Source organism: Neolamprologus brichardi, unplaced genomic scaffold, assembly GCF_056152115.1.
Source record: "Neolamprologus brichardi isolate AB-2024 unplaced genomic scaffold, ASM5615211v1 NODE_ptg000031l+_length_7269946_cov_1, whole genome shotgun sequence".
In the NCBI taxonomy this organism is placed as follows: Eukaryota; Metazoa; Chordata; class Actinopteri; order Cichliformes; family Cichlidae; genus Neolamprologus; species Neolamprologus brichardi.
In genome coordinates this window covers 3,738,576-3,755,786 of record NW_028270136.1, presented here as the reverse complement: position 1 = coordinate 3,755,786, position 17,211 = coordinate 3,738,576, and the positions used below count along the sequence as shown (strand labels likewise).

Genomic DNA, 17,211 nt, shown 5'->3' with positions numbered 1-17,211 from the left:
AATGAAGACAGTTCAAACACACTTGGTTGATGCTGAGAGTGGTCCTGTTGCTGAGGTTGGTGTCATCCTGTAATCTCTTACGGACTACTGCTACTGTTTATAAGATTGAAACCTGCAGTCAGCTGAGACTGAAGAAGTCACTTGGATGAGCGACGAAACGTTTCTCCCACAAAACGCTACGTCCAGATGAACAGAATCAACTTTTGGAGATACACAGGAACTGGACTCAAAGTCAGTACTAACACGTCTTAGTCAACATGTGCTGAGAAGGTTAGCAGAAAGGTACAACAGTGACAGTACTATCTGGAAAGTGTCTGATTAGCAATGGCTTCATTTTTCAGCATGACAATAATACTAAACACACTTCCAATCCAGTAAAAACACAACCTGGATAGAAAAACGCACAATGCAACACAATCGGTCATGGATTGGCCTCCCCAGAGCCATCATCTTGACAGAGGACAGAACAAAAGGCAGCCAACATCCAAAGAAGAGCTTTAATGTCCTTCAAGAACCTTGGAGAACTATTCCTGAGGACTCCTTAAAGAAATAAGGAGAAAACTTGCCTGAGAGATCAAAGTATGTTGAAGAATAAAGGTGGTCCTAACAAATACCGTCTGCCAAGCTCAACTGCACATCACTGCACACATTTTCTGATTTCCACAGCAAAATCTAAAGACTTTAGTTAGCACTGTATTGTACTCTGTTAGCTGATAAATCGGGTGCTGTTATTGGCTCAAACATGATGACGTCAGACCCAGTTTAAGTGTTTGTGATCGTTTCAGTAATTTTCTCTATCTTGTATTTGTCACCTTTAGGAATCAACCATCCTCACAGTGGATTAAAACAGATTGTGAAGGAATGAAATAACACATGCGTATAACAGAGTAATACAGTTTCATTAGTGTCAGCCTTGCTGTTTCTTGCTCCTAACACTGTAGAGGAAACAAGCTGGGCTTTTATTGTGAAGCAGCTGCAACAAAAACAGTGTATTTTCCAATGTGTTCATCACTGACAGTGACTTCTCATCTAATACTATAAATCTTAAACTATACTGACACAGGCTGTATCCCAATTCAGGGTCTGCAGCCTTAAAGCTGCATTTTAAGGCCGATTACGTCACAGTGACGCGACGAAGGCTGTCCCAATTCGAAGGCTGCTCGAAATGCGGCCCTCAAATGCGTCCTTCATTTCCCTGAATTTTAAGGACGTGGCGGTGTAGACTTCGTGGCCCAACATATCCCAGAATGCATAGCGCGGCGGTGGGTGTGGATAATTTTGCCGAAAAAAACGGCGGATGAGGGGCGCCCGAAGAGTAAACTTTAAGTAAGTACTGAATATTATGTCACTTATTTATGTGCAAATGTTTAATAACGAAGATCATGAAAACATTACTGTTGGCCACATGTCAGGAAAGTTATGTGACATTAGTGACGTTTGTACTAACTTGGTTTTAAAGCCTTTACTTTAAAATATACGCCGTTCAATAGCTGAGCTTAATCAGAGGATGATCAAAGCTCATGTAGAAACAAACAAATGAATAAAAGATTTTCTCCTTCATTTCTGTCAAACAAAGCTGTATGAAACGTTTCCAGCTGTTAGTATCGTGGTTGCTAGGCAACCTGGGCAGAGCAACGGAGGCTAGACCGTCCCATTTCACAAGCCTCGCACTTCCGGCCTTAGCGGTCTTTAAGGCTGCAGACCCTGAATTGGGATACAGCCACAGTGCAGCATTCATTTGCATCCTTCTGGTAACTCCTCACATGTGGAAGCGTGGTCTCTGGTCTCCTACCTGATATTAAGGTGAAGGTCACGCTGTAAATGCCCAGCTCTCGTCTCCCTTCTCTCTCTGCTCGTTCCCTCTCTCGCTCCCTCTCTCCCTCAGAGAAAGCGATGTCCACCTACGGGAGGAAAAGGACTCTGTAAATCAAAGCGCCCACGTAATTGCTGCATTTTTGAAAACGCTCACTTTCTTTGTCATTAGAAATGTTCAAATTCTACACATAGTGACACCAGATTACCTTGGCTAAAGAGTTTGTAAAATATATATATAACATTTTTTTTATTAATTTTAATTATTATTTTCAATTAAAATACAGGCAGACAAAGACTTTCAGTGGTTTACACTTTACATATGAATAACATTTCTGATCTGTACACTGTGTAAGGCAGTATTTGTGTGTTATCAAAATAATAGGTCGGACTCATAGCTGGGTTTGTGTTAAATAAAACCAAATTTAGTGGCTTCTTCATTCAGCACTATCAGCTGTTTGTGGGCCACACAGGTCCCTGAGGGTAATCACCTGCTCCATGACAAATACATACCTTTACTTAGAACATGAAAGTGACGTTACTGTACTGTAGTACATTTGATGCTTTTCTTTATATGATCTTCAGTATATTATAAGACCTCTTCGAGTACACTGCAGCTCCCAGTTCTTTGATAAAGCCTGAATAATGAACGCCATCACCAGGTGTGTCGACCCAGGGTGATATCTAAAACCTGCAGGACACCGGCTCTCGAGGCCTGGAGACTTCTTGTTGGTCTGATTGTCGTCACTTGTTTTCATCGGTGGCTTGTTCCCCAGTTGTCTCCACTCATAGTCCCGTCTCCCCTATTTCCTTTGATGAAGCATCTGTGTATCTCTCCTATTGTATTCTCTGTAAATGACGATTTTTTTATTTCTTTTTTAAATTTTTTTGGATATCTGTTTCTTGCTTTTTGTTATTTTCTCTGCCTTGACTCCAGCATTTGGGTCCTTCGTTCTATAAATTGGCTAGCTAGCTAGTTTCACTCATTTTAACAAGTCAGCATCGCATCTTACTTCGTCCGTCACATAAAGCCTCCACTTGACTTCAAAATAGGTTAATTTTGCTCTGTTTTGGTTCATTCATAGAGCCAAATATTTGTCCTTTGCTCACATTTACATTTTAGTTTAACATCTTATTTTTTGCGCTACTTATGCCGGGCTCACACTGTGCGATTTTTTTCAGTCGCGCTATTCAGCTCCTGCTCAAACTGCACGATTGACTTGCAGGGGTTAGAAGTTCGTAGGTCATGATGCCCATCTCACACTATACGACCCGATGCTCTGATGTGACCTGAGAGCTCACACTGTGCGTCCATAAAATGAAGGTTGTAACAGAAATTCTGTCGCTCGCTCTCCCTCTCTGTCTTTCACTCACACAGACACACAACTTTGCTAAACTGCTAATGAAAACATTGATCAGGCAGCTGTGATTGAGCAGTAATGTCTATCCAACTATTTTCATGGTTGTTGTGGTCGTGATCATTTTGTGAGGCCACATCGAAAAGGCTCGGATGAGCTTTCCAAAGTTCTACAAGTGCCTCCATCGCTTGTGTCCAGATCACACGCTGCACTGCCGTGCTGCGCCGTCTTTTTCGCTGACATTTGTGTTTGCGCACGCGCAGTGTGAGAAACTGCGGTGACACCCTCACGACCAAGCGATTGATGATCGGGAGCTGGTCGTGAGGTGTTAATCGCTTCTCGTTACCCCACGTATACAACACGATGCACGACGCATGATGAAGGCCAAACTCGGGCCGATCGCCAAAACGGTCGCACGACTCAAAAAACGGCTCAAAATGGGCCAAAAATCGCACAGTGTGAGCCCAGCATTAGTTTACAGGGGTGTCCAAATTCATAGCATCAGGCCGCTTTTGTAGGCCGATTACATCACAGTGACGCGACAAAGGCGGTGCTAATTCAAAGACTCCTCTAAATGCGTCCTTCATTTCCCCAGATTTGAAGGATGGGTCGGTGTATCCTTCGTGGCCCAACCTATCCCAGAATGCATAGCGCAGCCAATTCCAGTTTCCAACAATGGCGGCAGCTACTTAGTTTTAATATTACTCTTATTCTTCTTTCTGGGTCACAAAATAAACTTTTAAGATATTTTCAGGCAAGAATGTAGCTGTGTAAACTTCAAATATCTGCTCAGTTTATCAAGACATCCCATATTTGCATATAATGCTCCGACAGTTTCAGAGACGTCTGTTACCCACCAGCTTGATAGCTAGCCAGGGCGAGTACAGCGAACTCCCGGCACATCGTTTTCAAACCCCCCACGGGGGTAAACTCTGGGTAAACATGATATATAAGTCACTTAGATAACTTAAAAATGTCATTGTTTGGCTTTTTTCAGTGTTTTATTTGTTCCTGAGTAAATCGGTTTGGCTGAGATTAAAGTTATAGTTTTCACACAGCCGAATAAACGTCAAACGGAAAACTGAAGTGTGAGATGGTCGAGAATTTACGCCAGTGTCCTGTTTCTTATATTTTAGATAGCAAGGAGCAGACGGCTGAGTTTATTAAACTCCACCGAGACAGCGGTGACGCAAAACTGAAGACTAAACCGTCCCATTTCACAGCCGCTCACTTACGGCCTACTCGGCCTTCGGAGGACCCGGTCACGTAGACCATGAAGGCCGGGTCCTCAGAAGGATGCAGCCTATGAATTTGGACAACCCCTACATCTACCATCTAGACCACTCACTGTACATTTACATCCCTCAAAGCTTCTTTTGAAAAAAGTGTTAAACAAAGATCCACAAATAGGGTTTTAAGAACTTTTATAACCCTCAATTCTTTTAAGGAAGGAGTACTTCCACCAGAAGGTTTTAGAACTTCAAAGCGTTCATCAAAAGTGCTTATTCCTTACAAGACTGACTGACAACATGCAAAACACTTTGGTTAGAGCTGAGGAGGTAATAAGAACGGAGTAATACTTGGAATTTGACAGGTTTCTGGAAGACAGAAGGACCACCAGAGGACTTGTATTCTGCCCGGAAACTATTCTGAGACACCACACTGTGGCAGAGGGATGGGATCTGCAGAAGACAAAGAAAAAAGCGATGCCAAGTTATGACGATCGAATCTCAAATTTGTGCGTTTAACACCGCCGTGGGAATCGTACAAGTATGTCGAAGCTTATCTAAGTTCGTCTGCACTCACGGAGAGAAAAGCTTGGACGATGTCAGCCTTGATAGAGCTGAGCGGCTTGTCTCTGATCAAGACAAAGATCTGCTCCTCTTTCTCCAGCGTGATGAAGTTACCAAACCAGGACCGCTTCACCAGCCTGCAAATTAATCAGATTAGTTTCAGTCACACGTTTCATACAGTACAAATAGAAAAATAATGGCTCACTCATCCATAAGCACTGACACAGCACAGAGATTAAAGGTTCAATTCACTAAAAATGGACAAGAAAGCACAACTACAACCAAGTCAGTCGATAACACAGTAATATCACACATCACAGTGGAGAGCTAAGCAACATGTATTTTCATTCTTGATGTGTCAGCCCACAGTAACAGAGTTTTTTTGGCTTTTGGGTGAAGCACAGTAAAACTGGTAAAAAGTTACCTGGTTATTTAGTGAAAGATTTCACTACAGGGCAACCTGCATGTGGCGAATAAAGCTTTGATTGATTGATTGATTGACATGTTCTCTCTTTCTAATATGATAATGTACGTCAGGCATGTCTACGGTGGCCTGAGAGGTCAAATGCACTGCAACTTAAGAAAACACCAGCAAATGTTGGTGTTTTTGGACAGGAAATAACGTGACTGAAACCAGAGCATGTAAAGGAGTCCTCTGAGACAGTGCCGTGAGGGACAAAAAGATGTGATTCATTTAATACTGTAGATAAATGTTTGCTATCAGCTGTTTGCCATTAGCTTGTCACTTCTGCATCTGGTCCATGACGTTACCGTCTCCACAAAAAACACTCGCTCGAGTGTTTGTTGTGTTTTGAGTGCTTTTGTAGCATTTTTCTATGTGTTGGTGTTTTGTTTTGTTTTTTAATTTGAAGTGCGTTTGACCTTTGAGGGCCATCGTAAATCCCCCCAGTAGAGGTGTGCCATATTGTAAATTCTGGTATTGATCCAATACCAAGTACTTACATGGCCTAAACCGATGCCAATACCAACAGCGATACGTTCAACCAATAAGTGCAGCTTATATAGTGGAGGGCAGTGTGTCATGACTTTCGAGATAAATCTTCTTCACCACTAAATCTCTGTGATTTTTACTTTGAACATTAAAAAAGTTCAAACAACAAAAAAACCCTGTTCAGCCTTTCATGGATTTTGAAACAAGCTTTGTTGGAGACCTGGAATGTCAACGTGTCTTTCTCTAAACGACTTTGGGTCAGCTGTAGGCTACGAATAAAATCAACAAACAAAGGTTACAATGTATTTATTAAACAGAATTCAGTCGGCTACATACTGAACACAGAGGATAGAAACAAAGTATCGATCATGTCGCGCCAGTATCGATCCAATACTGATACCAGTGCTGATATTCAGGCTATTAATATTTTCGATCTGCCCACCTCTGCTCCTGGCGGTGTTAAACGCACAAATTTGAGATTTGAGTGTGTTTGTTTGAATCTTAAACTTAAGATACTGGAGCAAACGTACTCTCTGCTGTGTTATAATAAACTAGGCCTTTAGCCTTGTTCTAAATGACTTATCTCAGTGTGAAGCATGGTGTGAACATGATGCTTCAAACTCTCTCTCAGTTTCTGAATGTTTATCTGCAAACAGCAGCTTTAACTTGTGTCTTAAACCAATGTCTATGGTGATTTTGGTAAAATCGTGACTTTTATCTCGGAGAATGTCTTGCAAGTGACGGCTAATTAACAAGGAGTTAACGTGCCATACCTGTTCTGTTGTCTGACAGCAGAAACAGAAAAATTATATACATGAGAAGAGCTTTAATGGAAAGTTGGCTGTATTAAAACACAGTAAATGCGAAGAGAGATAGTAGCACAAAAGCAAACAGCGCTAAAGAGGTGAAAGCCAGCTAAGTGTAGTTTGCACTGAAGCACAAAAGGCAAAAGAAAAGATGAAAAAAAGCAGAGCAACCAACAACCAATACACAGTTCCTGCATATTGGTTTCAAATCGGTCTTAAAACTGTTGGCTGTGCCTCAGCATTACACTTTCAACACATCTGTGTGCTGTGGGGGACAGTCAGTGCTGATGTTGACTGTAGCAGCATTAGATGCTACGTGCTAACACAAATCGGTTCTTTAGAAATAAACAAACATTGTTGTATTCACCCTGGCAGCCAACAAATGTTTGATATTTAGTTAGCAGGAATGGCTCCATTCATTCTGAATGTAAGAGATCAACATCTAAGAATTGCTGCTCATTCGGTTACGACATCAGAAATGACTGCAAACTTGAATTGTTGATTCAGAGACAAGCCCACTGATCTATAGAAGGAAAGGAACAAAGTGAGAGGATGATCTGATCGGTGATGGGCCTTTCTCTTACTTTGTGGGTCTTTAGACATGTAAGTGAAAGAAGGAGGATTTTGCAAAACACAGTGCGCCCCTTTGAGTTGTAGGAAAGAAAACTGATTTAATGTGTGTACTTACTCTGGGCTGGACTCTGGCGTTAAGCTGGACATATCCTCTGATGTAGGAACTGGAGTCAGAGAGGGGAAGAAAAGGACAGTAATTAATGATGACAGGCTCAAATGTAATTGCTGTAATTACATATTATTAGAAAATAAGATGTTATTTAACACGGCCCCAGGCATCAGGCTACTTTCTTAGTAACAACAGATCCTATCTTGGATTCATCTCTTCATAACGTCGATAAGATTCATTTGCTCTTGGCTAAAAGACTATTTTCTTTAATTGTGTGTGTTTGAAACTCCTTATTCACCTTGTAGTTTGCGCCTGTGGAAGCGCGGAGAGCCCAGAAGGTTGTTCTTGAATGAGTTGAGCCTGGATCTCCAGTGAGCAGAGCCCGAGGCGGCCATCCCACCACTGCCCCCCGGGCTGGAGGGCGGGGTCAGCGACAGCGAGGCCCCTCCGGCTCCGTCCGCTCTGGAGGAAGAAGACGAGGAGGAAGAGGAGGGAGGGGTGGTGGAAGAAGGGTGTTGGAGTTGGTGCACAGGCGTGCCCAGCGGGGTGGGCAGCGGCGAGCCTTGCGGTGTGACCTGCGACACAGGGGGAGGGGTGGCAGAGGAGTTAGAGGACGAGTGGACGTTCTTGGACTTGAAGACAGATGGCGACGGGAAGTTGAAGAAGCGTGGAATGGGGGAGAGTATAGGGGAGGGCGAAGGGGAAGGGGAGCGTGGTGTCTGGAGTGGGAGGGACTTCATGGTTTGAAGGTGGGGCCGCTCTGCGGGGCCTTTTGAGGGCAAGGTCTGGGTTTTTGGGTCAGGCGCCGGGCGGGTAGGTCGAGGGGTGGTGGCACTTCCTGGTTTGGGGTCTTTGGAGGAGGAAGCGGAGGTGGAGGTGACTTCTGATTGGCTGAAAGTGAAGACCGGACTCTGATTGGTAGACAGAGAGAGATGGAAACAGGTACAGACAGATGTGAGAGGAAGAAATGGTCATGAAATATGATTCATGGATATGATTTATCAGCGAATCGAGATGCAACAACGAACGATGGAATTAATTACTCCTACTTCTATCATAAATGTGTCTTTCAGACACTTTTTACCCATGCCAGCATGACAACAGAGATCTTTGCATGAGGCAGCATGACATGACAATGCATATGACTCAGGATGTAACGATATGATGGCGAGGCATGAGAAGCGATGACAGCCAGAGCTTGTGAGATATATTAAAAAGTCACAATACAGGAAATTTGTTTCTGTCAAGACCTGAACTGATGATGCATGTACTAAAGCAACTGACAACACACACACACAAACACACTATTTGTGTTTTACTGGTATCACGCTACAACACACTACCTTGCAGAAAAGCACGTGAGAATGATATTTAATGATGTATTAATAATACTAATAACTACCAAAATCAGTGCTCTAATAAAAAAGGTCCAAATCCCTGAGTAATTTCATTACATGTAAATTTTCCATGAAATTATACATTAAATAAACATTCCGTTGATAAATTCCTAAATGATTAATTATTGGACCTGTGATTTTGTATATTGCAGTTACATTTTATTAAATGTATTTTGGGCGAAGAATAATGTTTTTGTATGTGTTTGTGTGTCTTTAAATAACCATCTGAATCCAAACACAGCCTCACACTACTGTTACTTTAGAAATTCAGTTTTTAGCAAAAGATATGGAAATGGAAACATTCCTGCTGTGGAAGAATACACACTTGATCTGCTAGTTGATATTTCCAGCAGCTCATTATGTACAGTCTTTGTGTCCAGCTAAGCTAACTGGCTCTACTAGCTTTATGCTAATGATTTATCATTTAAAAAGTTAACTCTTCTTTGTAGTGCTCGTAAACAATAACAGCAAATCTGCAGAGCTCTACATTAGCATATGTAGCTAATACAATAAAACTGAGAAACTGTGCACCTGTTAGCAAGTTACACTGTATCAAATCTGAGAGAGTAATGATGAAGATGAGCTGTAGCTTAGTGTCCTTACAAAAACAATAACTGTATAAAGACTCTGTCACATGGGTGCAAATTACAAATGAACTGTAACAGTCTGTGCCACTCCTATACTTTTACACAATCGTGTTGTCAAATAATATAAAATACAGCATATGTATTCTGAATAGATATAGGTTGGTTATATGGACTATGTTTAAAACATTTAAAACAACTAAACAGAAAAATTGCCTAAACCTAACCACCGAGATCCACACAGAAACAATATAGGGTGAAGGTCTTACCCTGGGACTGCTAAGAGGACTGGAGGACAGACCTGTGGAGGCCCCGCTGACTGAACGAGACCTTTCAAAGACAGCAGAAAGTAACACATACGCTCAATCATCAAAAAAATATTCTGGCAGTTTGTAGCTCTAATCTCTTCCAAAGCTGAACACTTTGTTCTCACTTGTAGTTTTAAACAGTTAGTACCTCTGGCTGTATGCATTAGTGTCCAGGGCCCTGCGAGGCGGGGTGGGAGAAACCTGCTCTGTGACACTGAGGACCTCTAAACTCTTCCTCTCCGGACGACTGCGGCCATAACGATTCAGCATGGGGGAGTCAACACGCTTCCTGGGTGGGTCTGCGAGACAAAAATATTTGTGAATTAATTAAAATGGAAATACAAGAAATAATTAAAAACATCTCTGGACATTTTCAAGAATAAATAGTAGCATGAACGAAGGTTAACATATACATTTAGAGCTTTACATCTTATTTTTTTACGGTCAGGACGATCTCACCTATGTCATTTCTTGGTGGCAGATCCTCGTCCTCACAGCTGGGGTATCGCTCTTTCCTGTCCAACAGGAGGTAGTAGATCATCTTTTCCTGGTTCTCCCTGCAGAAACAAGCGTAGTAAGGCAGAAATTAAATGCTGGGGGAAAAAATGTAACAGCTGAAAGGTCAGTCTTTGGTCATCATAAAGACTTTACAAAGATGTTAAACAAGACGTGCAAGACGATGATGTCTTTGTTTGCTTTCATGGATTGCTAGTTAAACTTCTACAGGACCTGAAGTGTTTTTGCAGGATTGTGTGCTAGTGGTCATTAAAAAGAAATGACTTTTTTAACCTACCTGTATCTATGTCTAGCTAGCCGGCTAGGTAGCAAACTATATAACTGAGAGAAAGTGGTCATCTTTTGCTTAATCTAATATCTATATGTGAAAAAAAAAAATCATGTATTAGAGAATCTTGGTCATACAGTAAGTACATTTTGATGCATAATGTCTAAATAAAGTAGACACACTACTAGCTAACTTTTTTTGCTTGCTTTGGGTCACTTCCTGATTGGGGAAAGTAAGTATTCATTGTTCATGTTAACAAAGTTCAGTGTCAACTCTAAACCTGCCTTTGTTAATTATTTGAAGGTGAGGCAACAAATTAACTAGTTATTACAAACATTAGCAGTTTTGGAAGTCATGTTGCTGCCACACGGATCAGCTAGCTGCTAGCGCCTCTGCTACAGTGGTTGCTAACCCTGTCTGCATGCTTGTAGTATGAAAAACTGCTCCTCCTGCTGTGGCAAGTAAAAGAGCCAGGATATAATAAGGATAAGAATACGAATTATTTTGCACTGCAGACATGTTTCATAAAGCTAAGGACTGCACAGCTGGATAATTATATATGCGTCTAAGGGGATTTTCTGATGGTTTCTCTATATAAATAATTGCACTTTGCTCCTTTTCAATTTTACTCTTATTGTTATTTTGTGGCTTTTCCCCCTAAAATCATTAATACTTGCAACTGAAATATACTAAATCAGAAACAAAGTTTGGGGTTAGATTAAGGACTCTTTCAAATCACGTCACCTTCTCCTCCAACTGTAACCAAAGCCATCCTGCCCACCTGCTATTCAAACCCTTCCAAGGGGCAGCCAATCAGAAGAAAGTTGGCTCAAAGGCAACAGAAAGGGAGCTTAAATGGCTAAAATAAAGAACAAATGATTCACACTATGAGCAGAGCCACTCCACTCATAGCGGTGACCTTCGAAGGACATTTGAAAATGTACTTTTGTGAATATTCAGGAAATAGATTAACTGTCCATTCTACCAATTCTTGTTTCTGTTACTCTATATCACAGACATTAAACTGTCATATATCCCATGATGTTGCAATTGTTGCAGGTTTTAAGAGAGCTTAAAGGAGCTTTTCATCCCTGAAAATTTCATGTAGCTAACTCGTTTAAGTCATAAGGTCAAATCTGGCATGTGTTACATTTATTAAATATACATTATATATATAAGTTATCATCCAAAAACATCTCAGCTGATTCAGAGGGTGATTGGTTTTATACAGACAGCATCCAGCTCCTTTCCTCAGGCTGAGTTCACTTCACAAAGAACAAAGTTTTTTAATAACTTTTTTAATGACTCTTTTATATATGCATTGTTTTTATTACTGCCATGAAGAGGGTTTATTTTGGAGCCTCGTGTGGTGGGTGAACATCCACGTTAATTCTGCAGACAGAGAGGACGGACAGAGAGGAAAATGCGAGAGGCATTGTTTGCATTGTTGCTCTTGTTCCTGCCATGTCAGGCAGTTCATGATGTAAGTAACTGGCTGGCCACAATGAGACAAAGAGATAATGAGAAAAAGAGAAATTAAATCAGCAACACAGAGTCGTGCTTTCTGTTTTTACTCTCTCAGTATGTATACAAGCACACTTACATTTAATAACTGCACTTAGCGCCTGTGTAAGAGCTGAGATGCCAGCGGCTGTGATGGTGTAAACTCAGGAGGAATAACGGAGAAACATGTGGACGTAAATCTGATTTGTGAGTTGAACCATGTTTTGGCACAGATTCGGAAATATCTGGGATGTAAAAGTGGACATTTCTGTGTTGTATTTACTCACTCCTCACTTGTAAGGTCCTGTGTGAGTTTAACCCGATCTCTGAAGCACCCTAGGGAGTACATGCTTTCCAGGACATCAGGGTCGAGCTCAGTTAAGGACAGTATCCTCTTCATACACACTCGGCGAGGGGGAGGCTGCTCTGGACAGGGCTCGTTCCGGCCGCCCCTGGCACAAAAACAAAAAGTCTATTTAGGCTGTGTAATTAAAAATGCTTTCTCTGAACAGAGTTTAGCATGTGGTGCAGTGAGCACCGCCACATCAGCCACAGGCTTTCATATATAAGTATAAATAGATCTGGTTTAAGCATGACTATTAAAAGAGATAGTAGAGGTAGTATTGTTTCACTTACAGCCTGACAGAAAATAAAAATGTGAGAATAACTGAAAAGCTTAATTTTGCTTTCCAAAATCCAGGCCGGGAGCTACTCTTGGTCTCCAAGACTGCAGGACTGAAGAGAGAAATCCCAAAATAGATCACAGGAGGATCACCTACTTGTAGTTAACGCTCACTAGTGGTGTACTTTATGTATGAGACACGGTATTTCAGTACCAGCACGACTTAAAAGCTTTATATTTAAGAATTGGAATTAGGAAAGACATCTTATGATTCCATAAAATGCTTTTTGACTTTGTTAAATTTAACAAGGGGAAATTCTGCAGAGATTCCTTACGCTGCCTTTGAAACAGGTCCTTTGAAGGATCATAGTAAGCTGGTATGTATAAAAAGTCAGCAGGGGTGGAGGTGCACTGAATAGAGAGGGGAAAATGTAAAATGCAAAAAAAAAAAAAAAGGCAGACGGACAAAAGAAGAAAATAAAAAGTTAAATATACTTACAGGTACCAGGGGTGTTTCTGTATTGCTTCAAGCTGTATTGAAAAAACACAAGCCAATATTAAAGCGACTTATTTACATGTAAATGGTAAATGGCCTGTATTTGTATAGCGCTTTACACGTCCAGTCATCCACCCATTCACTCTCACATTCACACACTGGTGGAGGCAAGCCACAGTTGTAGCCACAGCTGTCCTGGGGCAGACTGACAGAAGCGAGGCTGCCATATCGCGCCATCGGCCCTTCTGGCCAACACCAGTAGGCGGTAGGTGAAGTGTCTTGCCCAAGGACACAACGACCGAGACTGTCCGAGCCGGGGCTCGAACCGGCAACCTTCCGATTACAAGGCGAACTCCCAACTCTTGAGCCACGATCGCCCCATGTACAATCACATCTGGGTTCTGGGAAAAATGTCAGCGTTTTTAAGGGAAGCACATCTGTTTATGTTTGACATAAAATGATCAAGTTTATGATAATGATTGAGTGATTAATCGTAAATTACCTATAATTTTGAATAAAAATTTTAGTAGATGTACATTTTCAGTAACTCCACCCATGTTCTAATGTCATATTGTGTTACCTGATGTGAGCTTATCATGCTAAAATGTTGTTAATAGAAATACCATTATTTTAATTATGTCAGCACAGCTGAATACGTGCGCTATTTTAAGAAGCAGTATGTTTAGCGTCTGTAGCTTTTATGGTTTTGATTATGTCATTTGTCTCATTTGACCAGTTTCGTGTTATATCGGACCATTTGCTCCATTAAAAAAAACAAAAAACATCTCAAAATGAACCCAGACTTCTGACTCAAACCCATATTTTACAACTCCAAGTCCAAAAGTAGTTGTGAAGTTGTATAAAATGTACATAAAAACAGAACAGAATGATTTGCAAATCTCACAAACTCACAACTTTTTCACAAAATAGAAACCACTGCTTCTTGTTTGCTACTGCATTCGAGCTGTTTAACACTCAGCAGCCTAATCTTTTAATTACATGATGTTTTCCATGGGTGAAAAAAAAAGACATTGTCTGGATGGAAGCATATGTTGCTCTGAAACGTGCACTGATGCCCCCTCAGTTCAGAAACTCCCATCTTTGGTTCCTCACCTTTTTAGTCCAGGAGATGCAGGTCCATGTTTTTCAAAAGGAATTTCAAATTTCAGTTACCACAGAAAAGTTTTCCACTTTGCCTCAGCCCATTTTAAATGAGCTTTGCCCAGAGAAGACAGTAGCATTAACCTGCATTTGGGTGTGGCACAGTGTGGTCACAGACAGTGATTTCTGGAATTGTTCCTGAGCCCATGCACCGATTTACAGGACAGAATCGTGTCTGTTTTTAACTCAGTGCTGCCTGAAGGCCTGAAGATCATCGACATCCAATACTGATCTTTGGCCTCGCTCCTTGTACCTTGTAAAGGTTTTTGCATTTATACTATTACGTACTGTAGATAATGACTAGGGGTGCAACGATACTCGTATCGATATTGAACCGTTCGATACAGTGCTTTCGGTTCGGTACGCATATGTATCGAACAATACAAATTTTTTATTTATTTTATCAACTTTCCTTCTGACGATGCTGTCTGTGTTGAGCGCTCAGTGGATCTGCGCTCGACAGTGCAGCCTAGGCGGAGTAGTCGAACGCAGATTCACTGAGCGCAGCGCAAGCTAGCAAGACAGAAGCTAAGCTCTCCTTGCAACATGGCGAATTGAACCTCCCCCACCCTCATTCAGATCTGGCGTTTGGAACTATTTTGGTTTTCATGTGACGTATGACCCTGAAGGTAAGCGCGTCATGGACAAAAGTAAAACAGTATGTTGGATGTGCCAGCAATGCTCAATTGGTGGGAACTAGTGTGTTAGCGCAGTTAGCTCGTTAACGTGTTGGCAGTCCAACCCCACGCACGGGGCAATCCGCGGTAGCTCGTTAACGGAGATTTGCGGTGTTGTGGCGTTAACGTCATTTCAGATTAACGCTGACAGCACTAGTGGGAACGCAACGAATATGACTGCACATTTACTCCGACATCATCCTCGTGCAAAGACAAGTGGAAGCAGACAAAAACAACAAGCACGCATGCTACAAACTTTACCCGAGTCATTTAGACAGCCGTTAGCACATGATTCTCCTTATGGGGACCTGATATGTTTAATATGCTGCTGAGAATATAGCCCAGAAGAAGCGTATAGTATAGCTTTTATTTTGGAAAGAGACATTTCTCTGTAATAAACTCTCTTTTCCAAAGATGAGTGATTTCTCGATCAGATAGATTTATTTTTTTATTACTTTGTTGTTTCAGCAACATTAAATTTAAAAACTGTACTTTTGAGTTAAAATATATATTTATAATTTTAATAAATGACAAATTAAAAAGGCATGAACATTTTTTTTTGTATTGAAAAAATATCGAACCGAACCGTGAATTTTGTGTATCGTTGCACCCCTAATAATGACATATCCAAAGTCTTTTCTTTGGGGAACATTATTCTGAAATCTTGCCAGGTGCAGTTTTTTAATTCGTGAACCCCTACCCATGTTTTCTTCTGAGAGTCTTTCTAAGATGTTCTTTTTAGACCCAGTTGTATTACTGACCTGTTGCCGGTTAACTTTATTAGTTGCAAAATGTTCCTCCAGCTGTTTCTTTTAGTACCACTTACTTTTATCGCCTTTTGTTGCCCCATCCTAACTTTTTAAAGACATTTTACAACGGTGATCTAAAAGAAGCCATTTTTCTTACAGGGAAGGTAATGAAACAATGTGAAGCCCATCTTATTAGTGGAAATATCTCTACAGGAGTGGACATAAAACCAGGTCAAACCATGCAATGCTCAGAAGGACCCACGAGCTACATCTCAGACTGTTTAAAAAGAACATGCCACTACAGCATTGGTTTGCAAAGTTATATGTGAATAAACCACAAAGCCATAGTCCAGACCACAACCTTACTGAGATGCATAAATGACTGCTCACTGCACTGAAGCGACACTATAAGGGAGAGCGGACAGAAAATTCCTCCACAGTGATGATGATGAGTGATTGATGAAGTTGACTTGAGGTTATTGCTACCAAAGGTGGTTCCACACGCTGCTAATGTACTCTGTTTTTCACAGCTCAGTTTATTAGGCGTTAGCTACTCTTTCTAGCTAGCTAAGATTTGACAGGCTAACATGATGGTAAACATGCTAAGTATTTTTCTCTTCATTATATCAACATGTCAGCAAGGTCAGTATAGTTATACGAGCTAACTGGTGGAGCATTTACCCAGTAAAGGCCCACAGATTCTAGTTTTTACAACACGGTAAAAAGTTTCCCTGCAGCAGTCCTACATGCCCTCGTACATCAGATTCTCTGCATTAGGACTGCATATAAGTAGAAACCATCGCATCAGTCCTGTGCAGCATCTCTTGGGGCTAGAATAATGAAGCAGCTGCAGTTCTGCAAGTGTATAAAAGGAGAAAGTGGGCCTACTGTGTAAGCACTGCATTTATACATCTGCAGAGAGGAAACTTGCAAGCATCGGCACACAGCTAGGGATTTGCATCGGTGAACTTGCTTACAAAGGACTGCAGACAGGAGCCTCCTGTTATAAATTAAATGCGATGAAACACTAAAGATGTGTTGCTTTATTTGATCTTAACTACTACGGTACTAAACTGGTGTGAAATCTGTCTCCTTGTGCAGTGGGTGGTTTCCATGGAGGCAACGAGGAAGCGGATAGGGACAGAGAGAGTGAGGGAGAGACAGTCTGACCTGGTTTCAGGCTCCATTAATCAACAGCTCATCAGACAAACTCACAGCTTTGATTAAATCTGCTGTTGTAGACTAACTAACCAGACTTTTCCTCCTCTCTGTCCTTATTTTACAGCCCTCTGTGACACACATTGTCACAGTTGTCCCCATCTACCTGCCTGTTAAGCATGAATTAATTTCCACACGATTGCTTTATCTCAGCTTCATTTTATAACCTGAGTGCAATGGAACTTCATCTAGCTGCCCAGATCATTCACTCATTTCTTTATTCATTCACTTACTCACCCTACCAGTCTTTTCTTTTTCAAGAATCTGACCTTTCGTTAGAAAAGGTTTTGAGTCCCTGGATTCATTTAA

At 41.3% G+C, this 17,211-nt stretch overlaps 1 protein-coding gene across 2 annotated transcripts in view; it reads right to left on the bottom strand.

Annotated features, from left to right (window-relative positions):
• The window catches only part of LOC102796210 (serine/threonine-protein kinase BRSK1-like), a 43,416-nt gene that overhangs the window by 10,747 nt on the left and 15,458 nt on the right, over nucleotides 1-17,211 (bottom strand). Inside the window, exons 9-18 of one of the 2 annotated variants that reach the window (XM_087837233.1) lie at nucleotides 13,101-13,132; nucleotides 12,267-12,431; nucleotides 10,152-10,249; nucleotides 9,841-9,991; nucleotides 9,654-9,714; nucleotides 7,702-8,314; nucleotides 7,410-7,458; nucleotides 4,977-5,100; nucleotides 4,751-4,852; nucleotides 1,793-1,901 (exon numbers count right to left, since the gene is read on the bottom strand). In XM_087837233.1, coding sequence (XP_087693359.1) covers nucleotides 1,793-1,901; nucleotides 4,751-4,852; nucleotides 4,977-5,100; nucleotides 7,410-7,458; nucleotides 7,702-8,314; nucleotides 9,654-9,714; nucleotides 9,841-9,991; nucleotides 10,152-10,249; nucleotides 12,267-12,431; nucleotides 13,101-13,132 — 1,504 coding nt within the window. The remainder of the gene's footprint in view (nucleotides 1-1,792; nucleotides 1,902-4,750; nucleotides 4,853-4,976; nucleotides 5,101-7,409; nucleotides 7,459-7,701; nucleotides 8,315-9,653; nucleotides 9,715-9,840; nucleotides 9,992-10,151; nucleotides 10,250-12,266; nucleotides 12,432-13,100; nucleotides 13,133-17,211) is intronic. The other variant, XM_087837234.1, reaches the window with a different exon arrangement.